This window comes from Dromiciops gliroides, chromosome 1, assembly GCF_019393635.1.
Source record: "Dromiciops gliroides isolate mDroGli1 chromosome 1, mDroGli1.pri, whole genome shotgun sequence".
In the NCBI taxonomy this organism is placed as follows: domain Eukaryota; kingdom Metazoa; phylum Chordata; class Mammalia; order Microbiotheria; family Microbiotheriidae; genus Dromiciops; species Dromiciops gliroides.
Genome location: NC_057861.1, coordinates 3,029,980 through 3,045,930, shown reverse-complemented (window position 1 = coordinate 3,045,930; position 15,951 = coordinate 3,029,980). Strand labels below are relative to the sequence as shown.

The 15,951-nt window shown below is 50.7% G+C and overlaps 1 protein-coding gene across 1 annotated transcript; it reads left to right on the top strand.

Moving 5' to 3' along the window:
• Positions 1-3,519: 3,519 nt before the first annotated feature.
• LRRC74B (leucine rich repeat containing 74B) lies at positions 3,520-15,951 on the top strand. Its single transcript, XM_043976771.1, has 10 exons — positions 3,520-3,761; positions 4,408-4,585; positions 10,205-10,347; positions 10,894-11,026; positions 11,590-11,796; positions 12,123-12,232; positions 12,716-12,831; positions 13,873-13,951; positions 14,416-14,511; positions 15,475-15,951. The coding sequence occupies exons 1-10, from the start codon at positions 3,555-3,557 to the stop codon at positions 15,568-15,570; spliced, it is 1,365 nt and encodes a 454-aa protein (XP_043832706.1). The 5' UTR covers positions 3,520-3,554; the 3' UTR covers positions 15,571-15,951.

Sequence of the window (15,951 nt, the reverse complement as noted above, 5' to 3'; positions counted from 1 at the left end):
CAAAACTCAACCAGTTCATCATTGAACATCCATCATCATAGAACAATACTCTTCCATCACAATCATATACCATGATTTATTCAGCCATCTCCTCGATTTCCAATTCTTTGCCACCACAAAAAAAGCTGCTATAAATATTTTCTGTACAAATACAACATTTTCCTTTTTCTTTGATATCTTTGGGATACAGACCTAGTAGTGGTATTACTGGGTTAAAGGCTATATACATTTTCATAACCCTTTGGACAGAGTTCCAAATTGTTCTCCAGAATGGTTGAGTCAGTTCACAACTCCATCAACAGCACGTGTCCCAATTTTTTCCTCATCTCCTCCACCATTTATCATTTTCCTTTTCTGTCATATTAGCCAATCTGATAGGTATGAGGTAATACCTCAAAGTTGCTTTAATTTGCATTTTTCTAATCAATAGTGATTTAGAGCATTTTTTTCATATGACTATAGATAATTTTGATTTCTTCTTCTGAAAGCTGCCTGTTCATAACCTTTGATATTTATCAATTGGGGAATGAGTCATATTCTTTTTTTTTTATTTTTTTGGAGGGGGCAATGAGGGTTAAGTGACTTGCCCAGGGTCACACAGCTAGTGTCAAGTCTCTGAGGCCAGATTTGAACTCGGGTTCTCCTGAATCCAGGGCCAGTGCTTTGTCCACTGGGCCACCTAGCTTTGAATTTAACAAAGTTCTCTATATATTTCAGATATGAGACCTTTATCTGAGCAACTGTCTATAAAAATTCCCCCCCAATTTTCTGCTTTCCTTCTAATATTGGCTATGTTGGTTTTATTTGTACAAAACCTCTTTAATTTAATCAAAATTACACACTTGCACACTGCTTACACACATGCACATTCTCAAGAAGCATACATGCAGGGACACACATACACCCACCCACCCCCAATACATGTACTTATATATATGGACCGCTAGGTGGAGCCACAGTACACAGAGCACTGGACTTAGAATCAAGAAGACTCATCTTCCTGAGTTCAAATTCAGCCTCAGACACTTATTAGCTGGGTAACCCTGGGCAAGTCATTTAGCCCTGTTTGCCTCAGTTTCCTCATCTTAAAATAAGCTGGAGAAGGAAATTGAAAACCATTCCAGTATCTTTGCCAAGAAAAGTCCAAATGGGATCACAGACAATCAGACACAACTGAAATGACTAAACAACAACCTCTCTCCGAAGTCACCAGGAACCTTTTAGTCGCCAAATCCAATTTCACAATCCTCACTCTTCTTGACCTCTCTGCTCTGTCACTCACTAACTTGCCACCTCCCACATCTGCTATGGCTAGCTCTCTCTATTAAGGCAGATGCAAGACCCCATGCTCGGTGCTGGGGATGGAAAGGTGAAAAGAACCCTGCAGATGCTGCCCTTGGGATGCTTACTGCCTATAACAAAGCCACAGCTAAGTGGGACACAACGGAGAAGGTGACATTGTACAATCACAGACTCTCATGGCTGCACCAACCCATCCTGACAAATATGCCCCCCTCTACTGCTGGAGAGGTGGGCCTTCAGTCTTTGCTGTATGGGATGCAGTAGAAAGATGACTGGATCTGAAGTCAAGGAACTGGGTTCCAACCCTGCAGCCAGCCAAGTACACCTTAGCTGTGTGATGTCAAAGAAATGGAGCCGTGTTTATAACCAGGTCCTGGGACAAGGACATCTTTATTTATTTACGTGCAGCCTGCAGGGAGCTTCTTGGGGCCCAGACAACATATGGACAGTACAATTATCTAGGCTGGCATTGGGAGGTGAACACCTGTGTTTGAACCCTCTGGATCTCTGCAGAACTGAGCAGAGAGTGCAGTATGGCAGGGCCCAATGCCGAACAATTTGAATTATCTCTGCAGCTTCTAGAGCAAGCTCCTTGGAGAAGGAGGCTCTTCCTCCCTCCCCTCTCTGCCCGTACTTTGCCTGGTGGAGTTGGAAGCCTGCTCAGTTTGCTTCCATAGTAACCATGAGCAAGTCATTTTAACTGTCCCGGTCTCAGTTGCTTCACCTGTAGTAGTAGTAGTAGTAGTAGTAATAATAATAATAATAATGTTTATATAGTGCTATAAAGTTTGCAGTGCATTTTAAGAATTTTACCTCAGAGTACCCCTGGCAGGGTGTTGTTATCATTATCTCCATTTTACAGATAAGGAAACTGAGGAAGATGGCAGGGACAGTTATAAGTGTCTGAGGCTAGGTCCGAGGCCTGACTCCAGGCCTGGGACTCTGTCCACTGCCCTCCCAAGCAGCCTCTGTAAAATAAATGTGAACACATTTATGTCACCCCACAGGACTATCTTAAGGAAAGTGCTTTGCAAACCTTAAAGCTCCATAAAAATGGGAATTGTCGATATTTTGTTGCTATTATTGGTGTGTTTTCTGGAGCTTGACATCTCCGGGCCTCAGTGTCCTCATCTGTAAACAGTTAGACCAGACGATGTCCTGTGTCTCTTCCAACACTAATCCTGCTGTGAATCCTGCGTTCAGTGTGGATAGATGAAACCCATCAAATTTGCCAATGACACCAACCCGAAAGGGCTAGACTGAATGAAAGACTCAGGATCCAAAATGTTCTTGGCAGGCTATAACATTGAACTGAATCTTAGAACATGAAATTCCGCGAGAAGAAATGCAAAAGTCTTATGTGGGTTCGAGAAATCAGCTTCCCAAAGAAAAAATTGGAGACAGCAGTGTGTCTGAAAAAGATCTCAGGGTTTCAGTGGACCACAAGCTCGATTTGGGTCATCAAGAGTTAATTCGATCTTTAAGAAGCGTGGAGGCGGGTCTTCTGCCTTGCTCTGACCACATCTAGAGGTTTGCGATCTGTTCTTTTTAGGAAGGACGCTGAAAAGCGGAAGGGGCCCGAGGAAGGGGACAAGAATGAGGAAGGGTCTCAAGATCAGGTCCCACGCTGGAGGACCGGGAGCCTGGAGAACAGCTGATTGAGGGGCATGGCAGCTGTCTCCAAATACTGGAAGGATGAATGAATGAACGAATGAAGCGTTGATTAAACGCTTGCTTTGTGTACCCCCCTCCCCGTCCCCCCCCTCAGCTAAGCGCTGGGTACAAATGGAGAAGTGGGACAGTCCGTGTTCTGGGGGAGTTCGCCTTCTAGCGGGGAGACAACACCTGGGCAAAGGAGGAGGAGGAGAAATTAGCCCTGTGCTAGGGCCCCGGAGGACAGAAGCGGGGAGGGCGGGGAGGAACTTGCAAAGGGTCTCCTTTGCTCCAGAAGAGGCGGCAGTTCTCCCGGACTCATCTGCCTCGGTGGGTAGTGAGACCCCCATGATCCTGACGCTCCCTCATCCCACCCCATCGCATGCCCCCAAGGACTGGGGAAGCATCCTACTCTTCTCCCAGTTCCCCGCCCACACTGCTGTTAGTAGTTCCCATGGCAACGGAGGACGCGCGGGCTCCTATTGGCGAAGAGGGATGCCCGTCAGCTCGATCGCCGCCCGGGTTGGTCCTCCCAGGCCACAGCCCCGGCTCCGGCCGCCTTCCAGGCAGCCCAGGACAATGAGTGGCCCCTAGGGACCATGGCGGAGAGGAAGCCAGGCCCGTGGGGGGACCCCTCAGACGCCGGGCTGAGTCAGCGCCCCGGGCCGTGGGACCTGGCTGCCGCCTCCAAGCTGTCCTCCCGAATTGTGGGCGGAGAAGAGGAAGAAAAGAAAGAGAAAGAGAAGGACCCTAGGGTTCAGAACTGGGAAAAGACGGGGCTGGAATTGGTGCTAAAGGTCAACGAGGTTGGTTGTACAGCTGGGGAAACTGAGTCCAGACACAGGGAGGGGCCAAGGCTTCTGTTTGTCTCAGGATTGGTAGGGGGAGGGGCTTTAAAGGCCTTGGAGCCCAACCCCCTCCTTTTGACTGAGAAGGACACTGAGGCCCAGAGAGGGGAAGGAACGTGCCCAAAGTCAGGCAGGCAGGGAGTGGGTGGGTGGAGCCAGAACTAAAGCCCCGGCACTCTGACTCCGCTGAGGGGGCAGTGGGGTCCGGAACTTAGCGAACAAAGCCTTTAGAGCTAGAGGGGGGCTCAGAGAACGTCACCTCTCATTTTACAGATGGGGAAACTGAGGCCCAGAAGCAGCCAGCTACCCAGGCACCTGAGAGCTTCTGGCTTTCGGTGTCCTCCTCAGTCCGAGGGGACTGTGATGGGGAAGGACTTCCCCTAATCTTAAATCGATGCTCCCTCGGTTTACCTACGGGATGGCTAAGGGGCTCCCAGGCAGGCAGTGGCAGAGGCCCCAGCCCAGCTCAACTCTCAAGCCCCTGCCTCACTGAGCCGACCCGGGACCTTTCCCCAGGGTTCCCCTGACTAGACAGGTGCCCCATGTCCTGGGATTGTTTCAAGGGGCCACTCCAGCACTGGACACATCGTTCTTGCTTTTCCAGAGTGTGCCCAAGGCCCCCTACAGTGGTCTCAGCACCAACCTCCCTCTGAGGTACTCCTTGCTGCAGGACCCCGAGGAGGAGGAGGAGGAGGAGGACACCAGTGAGCGGGGAGGTCGCTCCGAGGGGGCATATGAGACGGAAAGTGAGGGGGACTCTGACTCTGACCTAGAAAGGGAAGGTAACAAAGGCGTGGCCACTTACCCACAGCAGGCCTGGAATTCCACCCCCTGTCCACTCCCCAGACTTCCAATGGCCCTCACCTCAAGCCCTTCTCTCTGCTCTGAAAGACCCCGACAGAGTCAGGGCCTCATCACCCCCACATGAACCAGTTGGAGCAGCCACTATTGGAGGGCTGAGGGAAGCCTCAGGATGGGAAGATGGGAAATGGGATCACAGAAATAGCTGGAAGGGTCTGTGGAGGCCAATCCCCTCACTGTACAGAAGAGGAGACTGAGGTCCGGGAGGAAAAGAGGCTTTCTCGTGGTTGTGCCGGGAGTGAATTGCACACCCGAATCGAGCCCAGCACTCTACCCACTACACCACCTGGCTGCCCATTTCCCTGTGGAGGGAAATACATTTCTGAATCCAGCTCTGTGCATGCGTGTGGATTCTTCCCTCCTCTGACCTGTTCAGATGAGAAGCAGACTGAAGTGTCAGCTTCCTTGTTTGTATAGACTTCTACTGGAGAACCTCAATTATGTGAGATAATGTCCCCTAACCTTCTTTTCCTTCCCCCCACCTCAGTATAGTCTTTTTTTTTTTTTTAGTGAGGCAATTGGGGTTAAGTGACTTGCCCAGGGTCACATAGCTAGTAAGTGTTAAGTGTTCGAGGCCGGATTTGAACTCAGGTACTCCTGATTCCAGGGCCAGTGCTCTATCCACTTCGCCACCTAGCTGTCCCCTCTGTGTAGTCTTTTCCCCTTCTTCTTCCATTCTTTTCCTAAGATCATCAAGCCATAACAGAGCCATTCCAAGGCCTTGTCCAATCAGATTCCCTCTATGATCCCTGATGATGTTAGGGTTCTGAGGGACACAAGTATCACCTCCTCATCTTAGAGTATAAGTAGTTTATACCTGCTTAGTCGTTTATCATTGTTCATTCATGTTTAACTTTTTATGTTTCCCTTAAAGCCTGCGTTTGCACTTCAAAGTTTCTGTACAGCTCTGGTCTTTTCATCAGGAATGCTTGGAAGTCCTCTTATTTCTTTAAAGACCCATTCCCCCCACCCCAATAGGGTTATATTCAGTTTTGCTGGATAAATTGGCAAAACTTGACTGTAAGCCCATATTCTTTGTCTTCTAGAATATTTTATTCCAAGCTCTCTGCTTCTTTATGGTGTTGACTTCTAAATCTTGTATGATCCTGACTGTGGATCCTCAGTACTTGCATTCGTTCTTTCTGGCTGCTTGCAGTATTTGGCTATAAAATTCCTGGGAGTTTTCATTTTGGAGTTTCAGGAGGTGACTAGTAAATTTTTTCAACTTCTACTTTGTCTTCTGGTTCTAAGAGATCTGTGTAATTTTTTAAAATATTTCTTGAAATATAATGTCTAAGCTCATTTTTTAATTATGGCTTTCAGATAGTCCACTGATTCTTAAATTATTTCTCTTCAATCTGTTTTCCAAGTCAGTTGTTTTTGCTATGAGATACCTTACATTTTCTTCTTTTTTGTCTTTTGACTTTTTCTCTTACGATTTTATTTTTAATATTGGCTTCAAATTCTCTCTCTTTCCACCCCTCCCCCACCCACTGAGAAGTCCAGAAATACTATACCCACCATACCTAAGAAGTTTTGATTTTGTTTTACTGTTTCTTGTTGTTCTAGGGAATCCTAGCCAGACCCCATCCCCAATGTCTACAAACCTCTCTGCCTTTATGTCAAACAGGGCTGGAAAAATGACTCACCATGTCATCGTTTTTCTTATATTTCCCCATAAGGTTTGGTCTGGTGCATTCTCTAGATCTTTTTTAGAGGAGATTTGTTAGGATCTCGTTTCTTCCTGCTATTATGCTTATTAGACATTTTGAAGTGGATATTACAGTAAGCATGGAAAACTCAACAGGTACAAAATTGAACTCATTATCTTTTCCCCAAAATCCTCCCTCTTCCTTACTTCCCTATTACTGTCCGGACAACTGTCAGGGGTTCCACCATCTTCTCAGTCCCCCAGGCTCACAACCTGAGTCATCCTGGACTCCTCACTCTTTCTCAACCCTCACCAAACTGGTGCCAAGGCCTGTCAATTTCATCTCTTCAACATCTCTTGTCCATTTCACCTTTGCAACATCTCTGTTGATTTCACTTCTGAAACATCTCTTGTTCATTTCACCTTTGCAACATCTCTGTTGATTTCACTTCTGAAACATCTCTTGTTCATTTCACCTTTGTAACATCTCTGTTGATTTCACCTCTGAAGCATCTCTTGTCCATTTCACCTTTGCAACATCTCTCATTGATTTCACTTTTGCAGTATCTCTCCAATATGCACCTTCCCCTGGTCTGACACTGCCACTGCCTTGGTGCAGATCCTCATCACTTCACACCTAGACTATTGCAGTACCTTCTTGGTGCTCTACCTCCCTCCGGTCTCTCCCTGCTCCAGTCCATCCTTCATTTAGCCACTAGTGATTTTCCTAAAGCTCAGGTCTAACCATTCCACCCCCTATTCAGTAAACTCCAGCAGCTCCCTGTTGCCTCCAGGATCAAACTATTTGGCTTTTAAAGGTCTCTATGACCTGGTCCCCTCCTACTTCAATTGGGGTTAAGTGACTTGCCCAGGGTCACACAGCTAGTAAGTGTTAAGTGTCTGAGGTTGGATTTGAACTCAGGTCCTCCTGAATCCAGGGCCGGTGCTCTATCCACCGCATCACCTAGCTGCCCCTGTCTCCAGTCTTCTTACTTCCCGCCCCCCACATATTCTTCGATCCAGTAGCATTGATCTCTTTGGTGTTCCTCAAACAAGATCTCCTGACTCTGAACCTTTGAACTCCTTGTGCCCCATGCCTAGAACACTCTCCCTCCTCACTGCAGCCTCTTGGCTTCCTACAAGATTCAGATCAAATCCCACCTTCTGTAAGAGGCCTTTCCCGGCCTTCCCCTTGAGAGTTACCTTCTATCTGTAGCTACCTTGTGTGTACCTGGTTATTGACGTGCTGTGGTAAGCTCCTTGGGTGTGGATTTTTTGTATTTTGGTACCCCCAAAGGGATGTGGCAGAACATATTCAGAGTCAGGAGTCCAGCCTGAAGAGGAATAAAGACATAGCTGACCGGAGTCTGGAAGGAACCGGCCAATGTAAGGAAGGGGCCTCAGATGTGGAGTGACCCTCCAGGGTGAGAACACTTCTGTGGCTTGGCCAGAGTTAGGAGTGAAGTCTGGAGGGGAAGATACCTGAAGGGAGCTGTGATGTTTCCCTCCCCACCCTGGCTGACTTCTCTGAATGTTCTCCAGATACAACCATGCAGGGACTGAGAGACCGGTAGAGATGTGACACCACACATGGGCACTCTCCCACAAGCATCATGGCCTGTGCATTTGGAATCTGGAAAGATCAGGGTTCAAATCCCACCTGGGGCAAGCCTTGTAGCTGTAAAGGAGAGGACTCATGCTGGTCCTGGTAACCTCCCAGGGTTTATTTTAAGGTTTTAAATGTATTCATTTAATATTTTATTTTCCCCTAATTACATATAAAAACGATTTTTAACATTTGGTTTTTTAAATTTTGAATTCCAAATTCTCTTCCTCCATCTCTCCCTATCCTCCCCCTTCATTGAGAAGGCAAAATTTTTATATTGGTTATACATGTGCAGTCATGCAAAGCAGATTTCCCTATTAATCATGTTGTGAAAGAAAACAGACCAAAATTAAGTTTTTTAAAAGTATGCTTCCATCTGCATTCAGATTCTTATCAGTTCTTTCTCTGGAGGTGGATAGCATTTTTCATCCTAGTCCTTCCAAATTGTTTTGGATCTTTGTGTTGCTGAGAATAACTAAGTCATTCACAGATGATCATCATACTGTTACTGTGCCGTTGCTAATGTATGATGTTCTCCTGGTTCTGCTCACCTCACTCTGCGTCAGTCTTTGTAAATCTTTCCAGGTTTTTCTGAAAGCATCCCACTCATCATTTCTCTTTTTTCTTTTCTTTTTTTTTTTTTTTCGGAGCAATGGGGGTTAAGTGACTTGCCCAGGGTCACACAGCTAGTAAGTGTCAAGTATCTGAGGCCAGATTGAACTCAGGTACTCCTGAATCCAGGGTCAGTGCTTTATCCACTGCACCACCTAGCTGCCTCCCCACTCGTCATTTCTTATAGCACCAATAGTATTCTATTAAAATCATATATCACAACTTGTTCAGCCATTTACCAATTAATGGGTGTCCCCTCAGTTTCCAATTCTTTGCCAACACTTTTTATGTGAGCTGCTTTAAACATTTTTGTACATGTAGGTTCTTTTCTTTTTTCTTTTTTAATATCTTTGGGATACAGACCTAGCAGTGGAATTGTTGGATCAAAGGGTATGCACAGTTTGATAGCCCTTTGGGCATAATTCCAAACTGCTTCGGGGCAGCTAGGTGGTGCAGAGGATAAAGCACTGGCCATGGATTCAGGAGGACCTGAGTTTAAATCCGGCCTCAGACGCTTGACACTTACTAGCTGTGTGACCCTGGGCAAGTCACTTAACCCTCATCGCCTTGCCAATAATAAATAATTCCAAACTGCTCCCTGGAATGGTTGGATCCCTTCATCACCAACCACTAGTGCATGAGTGTCCCAGTTTTCCCACATCCCCTCTCCCATTTGTCATATTAGCCAATCTGATAGGTGTCTTCCCAGGGTTTTTAAAACAAAGTACTGAAGTAGGAGCAGTGGGAAGGGGGGTGGATTTGGAGTTGGGGGCCTGAGTCAGAATCTCGCTCTGCTATTTGCTTGTGACCTGAGGGAAAGGGGGCGGGTAGAACTCGCTGATGTCCAGATGTGAACCTGTGGCCCTCTGGTCCTCAGAGCAGATGGAAGCTAAGGGAGAAGGAGGAACGCTCTTTTCTGACCAGGAGCCCAGCCTTCCTCGAGGAGGAGGCTGTGGAGTGGGGCTTTAGAACCTGGAGAAGACTTCAGAAGGGAGGGGGAGAGAGGGCATGTGGAGCGACCTGAGGCAAAGACTCGGAGGTAGGGAAGTGTGAGGCAGCCAGACTCAGCACCATCAGCTATCAGAATGGTTGTGGGGTTGGAGGTGGGGCTGCTGAAGGCTTTACAACAGTGATTGTCTTAATGGCTCAGCCTCCCTCAGTTCAGGTGCTCAGCATTTTTGCCCGGACTCTTCCAGCATCCTCCTGCTTCTTCCTAAGGCATGCCCTGCCCCCAGTCACTCCCCTGCTCAATGACCTGCCATGGCTTCTGAGAAAGTGTGCTCCAAGGGCAGGGACTCTGAGAGGTGCTGCTTCCTTGTATCCCCAGAGCCAGGCCCAAGGCCTTGCACACAGTGGGTGCTTAATAAAGTTCCCAGGCTTGAATGGAGAGGTTGGAGAGTGAATTATTTTTTTGTTTTATTTTGTTTTGTTTTAGTGAGGCAATTGGGGTTAAGTGACTTGCCCAGGGTCACATAGCTAGTAAGTGTTAAGTGTCTGAGGCCGGATTTGAACTCAAGTCCTCCTGACTCCAGGGCCAGTGCTCTATCTACTGAGCCACCTAGCTGCCCCTGAGAGTGAATTATTTTAAAGGGGGGCGGGGCTCAAACATCGACATGATGATGGAAAGGGCTCCCTCGCTCACTCTGACCACCTCCTGTCTCTCTCCCGCAGAACCCAGTGGGCCATATGACCTCACTGGCAGGTCCCAGTACCTGGCAGCCTGCGAGGCCTATGGAGTGGTGCCCATCTCCTACTTCCTCCACCACATGCATGATCCTGAGCTCACGCTGATGCACCGTGGCCTTGGGCCTCAGGTAGAGACACACTCTCTGTTCCGGGCACACAGCTTAATGCCTGACTCTAGCTCTCAGCTCCATGACCAGCCTCAGTTTCCCCCCTGCTCATCATGGGAGAACCATGGCACGATGGACGGAGCCCTGGCCTTGGGTGAGGATACACTAGTTCCCGTCCTCGTTCTCCTGTCTGACCCGGGCCCCGGTGATGGAATGGCCATGCCCTGGGTTCTGGTCCCAGTTCTGCTATGCTAGCTGTGTGACCTTAGGCAAACATCTTCCTGTCTCTGGGCCTCAGCGTCCTCCTCTGAGAAATGAGGACAAGAGGGTTTAAAAGCCTTCTTGTAAATGATTCTCCTGTCCCCCTCCCTGGGCCTCAGTTTCCCTGTCTGCAAAATGAAGAGGTATGGCTGGATGATCCCTAAGATCCTACCAGTTCAGCATGGGCTCGAAAAGTGACCTTTCCAAGGTCACACAGCCAGCAAGTGCCTGCATCAGAACTCAAACCCAGGTCTCCCACTCTCCATCTCTCAGCCGTTCCCACTGGGGGCCTGTGTTGTGTTGCAGGGGGCCCGGGCCCTGGCCACAGCCTTGATGTCTAACACATCCATTCTGAAACTGAATCTGAGTGACAACTGGCTGAATGAGGAAGGGGCAGCGGCAATCGCGGGAATGCTGAAGGAAAACTGCTTCATCACAGGTGGGCGCTCAAGCCCCTCACCCCAGGCCTGATAAGTGTCCCAGCCTGGAGGAGCACAGGGGTTATGATGATTTTTTTGTGTGTGTGCGGCAGTTGGGGTTAAGTGACTTGCCCTGGGTCACACAGCTAGTAATTGTTAAGTGTCTGAGATCGAATTTGAACTCAGGTCCTCCTGAATCCAGGGCTGGTGCTCTATCCACTGCACCACCTAGCTGCCCCCTATGATGATCATTTTACAGATGGAAAAGCTGAGGCTAATCCAGGGGGCAGAGGCAGGCCTTTAGCCTGGCTCTCTCTCCCCTTGGCTGGGCCCTGGATGCTCTGCCTCAGTTCCTGTTGATGCTCATTATAACAGCATCAGTGGCTCTCCTGGTTCTGACCAGTCCAAGCCGAGGAGGGGCTATATGGGGGCGGGGAGAGAACTAAAGCCCTCTTACAGATGAGGAAACATGCAGAGCAGTTTGGTAACACACACCCTCAGATATCAAAGACAGGACTTGAACCCAGGTCTGCCTGGCTCTGTCCATGAGCTCTGACGTGCATCCCCTGGGTCGCTCAATCAGATCTCGATCTGTCTGATAACAAATTGGGGGCCAAAGGGGCCAAGGCCCTGTGTGCTGCGCTCAAGGAGAACACCTCGGTGAGACAGCTTCGGATGTCCGGCAGTGACCTGGGCACACAGGCTGCCAAGGACATTGCTGATACCCTGATGGTCAACACAAAGGTGGAGCTGCTGGACCTGAGCCACAACCTCCTTGATGAGGAAGCCGGTAGGAGGCCTGGGCCAGAGGGCGGGGCTCGGCTCTGGGGGGGGGGAGGGGCTCGGCTCTGGGGGGGGGGAGGGGCTCGGCTCTCTGGGGGGGGAGGCGGGGCTTGGGTTAGGGTTAGGCCATAGAGCAGGAGCCGTGGAGACCACACTGGACCTGGAGTTATGAACTCTAGGCTACCCCTTTCCTCCAGACTCACAGCCTGGGAAGTACCGGGGGCTATGCCCAGAAAGAACCCTGCCGAGGTTACCTGCCCACCCCACCTCCCTTGGCAGAGGGGAAGTAAAGACCCCTTGGGGCCTGACATCAGGACTTTGTTTCTCCTTAAGGGGAGAAACTTGGGCCGGCCCTGGCAGAAAACGTTGGCATAAAGGAGCTGAATCTGAGCTGGAACCACCTCCGGGGGTCGGGAGCTGTGATCTTCGCCAGAGGCGTTGGGGTAGGGGCCTCCCCTGCCCCCGCTCTGGGCTCCAGGCGGGGGGGGGGGGTGATCCTCCTAGGTGAGAGATGACATGGGACGGGGCACTGACAACTTGCCCCATATATTGGGGAGAGTATGGGCAAGCTGGCAGAGGGCACCGAGTAGGCGGCTTGATGAGAGGAAAATCTCCCTCCCAGGCAGAGTGCTCCTCGGGCTGCTGGGAGGGGGCCTCCCCTCACCAGGGGTCTCCAAGCAGAGCAGGGAGGGAGGCATTTGTGTCATTGGTCAAGCTGGGGTGCTGGGGTCTGTGTGCTGCCCCCCAACTTGTGCAGCCCTATGGAGCAGGAGCCCTGCCTCCCTGCCTGGCCCCATCGGCTCCCCCCGAGCCGGCTCGGCAGCCAGAGAGGAGGAGGAGGCGGTGCCACCCGAGGTTTCACCCCCTGCTGCCTTCCCTCCTCACTCCTCCCTCCTCCTCCCGGTCCGTCCTGTCTCGTTCCACAGGCCAACATCTACCTCAAGGTGCTGGACCTCTCCTACAACGGCTTCGGTGACCAAGGAGCCTCGGCCATGGGGGAGGCTTTGAAAGGCAACAACGTGCTTGAGGAGCTCAACATCAGGTGAGCCGGCCCCTCCCCCTCCTGGCCCCGCCCCTTCTCCGCCCTCTTCCGGGGCAGGCACCTTGCGTCCCCTGGTGCAAATCACCCAACAGACAAGCTATAGACAAAGTAGATGGAAGCAGACAGAAGATGAGGTACTAAAGATAAAGTACTAAATTTAGAGTCAGGAAGATCTGAGTTCAGATCTAGCTCAGACACTACTGGCCATGTGACTGTGGGGAAGTCACTCTGCTTCTGTTTGCCTCAGTTTCCTCAACTGTAGAATGGGGGTCATAATAGCGCCTCCCTCCCAGGACTGTTGTGAGGCTCAAATGAGGGAAAGTGCAAACAGTCAAGTCCTCTGTAAATCCAGGCTGTTACTATTAAACTGATCTCAGAGGGGAAGCTACAAGCAGTGTTCGGGATAGGATGGGAGAAGAAAGCTTCAGCTAATGTTTATAAAGTGCCTACTATGTGCCTGGCACTGGGCGAGCTCAGGGCTAGGGAGGCAAAGATGAAATGCCTTGACATTTACACAGCACTTCTATTTCTATAGACGGATAGCATTATTCCTGCCCACAGGGAGCTTACAGTCTGCTGCCTTAATGAATACTTTTGTACAGGAGTAGCTTCCTGCTCCATACTGGGACCCCAAACCACTATTGGGATGAAAGGGGATATGAAATCCTGAGGTTCCATGAACTGACACCTCTTGGGGATGGGGCCCCCCATCCCTGCCTCGACCCTTGTGTGACTGTGTGCCTCAATTCCCCCATCTGTAAAAGAAGGGAGTGAGATGGGGCAGCTAGATGGCCCTGGATTCAGGAGTACCTGAGTTCAAATCCGGCCTCAGACACTTACCACTTACTAGCTGTGTGACCCTGGGCAAGTCACTTAACCCCAATTGCCTCACCAAAAAAAAAAAAAAAAAGGAGGGAGTGAGGCTCTGAGGTGTGTGTGTTCCCTGGCCCCTCCAGCCCCTGCCCAGCAAGCTCTCACCTACACTCAGACAGACCCCCAGCTGTTCTGAAGCCCTCAGCAATAACTGTGCTCTCTCTTTAGTAACAACCGCATCTCGCTGCCCGGAGCCCTCCGCTTCTGCACTGGACTAAGGGAAAACCGGACTCTGAGGATCCTCTCAGTGAGTAGAGCTCCCGACTGTGGAGGGATGTCCCATGAGAAAGGAGCCGGGCTTGAAAGGAGGCCTTTCTGGCCCTGGACTTTCTAGGGAACAATCAGGAGGTGGTGAGAAGGGGGCACAGAGCATGAATTAGTCTTGGAATCAAGAAGGCCTGAGTTCAAATCCTGCCTGACACTTATGAGCTCTGTGATCCTGGACAAGTCACTTCACCTCTGTCTGCCTCAATTTCCTTATCAGTAAAATGAGGATCGTAATAGCATCTTCCTCAGTGTCACTGAAAGGATCAAATGATAGCATGTGTGAAGTGCTTTTAAACTTTAAAGTGTTAAATAAATGCAAATAATAATAACTAGCGTTTATATAGCCCTTGGTAAGTAGCAGACACTGCAATAAGCACTTTAAAATTATTGTCTCATTTGGTCCTCACAACAACCTTGGTGATTGCCCCCCTTCTCTCTCCTTAGATGGGCAGGAACCCCATGCGGAGCGAGGGTTGCCTTGGCATCCTCAGGACGGTCCAGATGAACCCAGACTCAGGGCTGGAGGTTTTGGATTTCTCGGTAAGTAGGAGATGGGGACGGGTCAAACTCCCACGGGGTGTGCTAGAGTGCGTGCCACAGCCCTCCGGGAGCTGACACTCGCGTCTGTTCTAGAAGGAGACAGCAGCGGTCAGAGCCTGGGTTGCAGAGCCCCCAGCTGTCCGTGACCCCCACGGGAAGGGTGGGGCAGGAGGAACAGAACGGGCGTGGTCCGGGAGCTTCTGTTCCCCACCCACTTCCGTGTGCATCAAGTGTGGGGGGGGGCAGGATCACTGAAAGGTAGCCCCTGGGAGAGACCAGAGTAGGAAGACCCCGTTGTCAGCCTCTCCCCAAAGCTGTTCCCCTCCCCTGGCAGCCCCATTTATTCAGGTGGCAGAGACGGTGCCCGCCAGCATCGGTAGAGGGAGCTCGTGCATGCATTCATTCAATAAACGTTTAAGCTCCCGCTATGTGCCAGGCACTGTGGTAAGCACCAGATACAAAAAGAGGTAAAAGATGGTTCCTGACATCTAACCCGGGAGTCAACAACGCGCCGGCTGTCGGCAGGACACATTTTTAGTCTTTTTTGAGTCGTACCCGCCTCTTCCTGACCCCATTTGGGGTTTTCACGGCAGAGATCCTGGAGTGCTTTGCCATTTCCTTCCCCAGCTCATTTGACAGAGGAGGAAACTGAGGTAGACAGAGTGAAGTGACTTGCCCAAGGTCTCACAGCTGGGAAGTATCTGAGGTCCCATTTAAACTCAGTCATTCCGACTCCTGGGACTCTGTGTGCTATGGCGCCACCTAGTGGCCGCAGCTACAGACAACACAAGGTATAGATAGGCTCAATAGGAAGTAACGGAGGGAAGGCGCTAGAGTTAAGAGGCTGACTTAGGAGTCGGTCTCGGACGCTGCTCTGGCCAGAGCTTGGCCGTGCCGGGCCTCGGGTGGTGGGCGTTGGTCTGGGAGGCCCCGGCAGTAACCACTGAGCTGTCCCTCCTTCAGGACATCCACCTAAACAAAGACTTTGACGACCTGGCTTGTTCCATGAAAGAGGGTTTCCCCAGACTCTGTATCAAGCACGGTAGCCCTACAGCCTAGACCGACCGCCTTGGATCTTCTGCCACCCAGGAGACCCCCGAAGCTCAGCGGCCTTGTCCTAGAATCGGGGGGGTCCCAGAGCAGGACGCTCACCCTCCACGGCCCCCTGTGGAGCCCCACTGGAGCCCTGCGGACCAGGACCCATCCAGCCTCCCCTCGGAAGCTCTCCAGCTCCGGGGACTCGGTGCCTGCCGGGGCGTCCACTCCCCCCGGGGGGGAGGGGCAGCTCTCCAGGCGGCCGCACTCTCCTCCCTCCCTCCGTCCTCCCCCCGCCCCTAGCGCTGTTGGCTGGGACTCTCCGGGCCCCCTGTGCTTCCGGGCCCTGCAGAGGCAAAGCCTCCGTCCCAGTCCGTACCTTGCTCACTGAGCCTTAACAGTTAT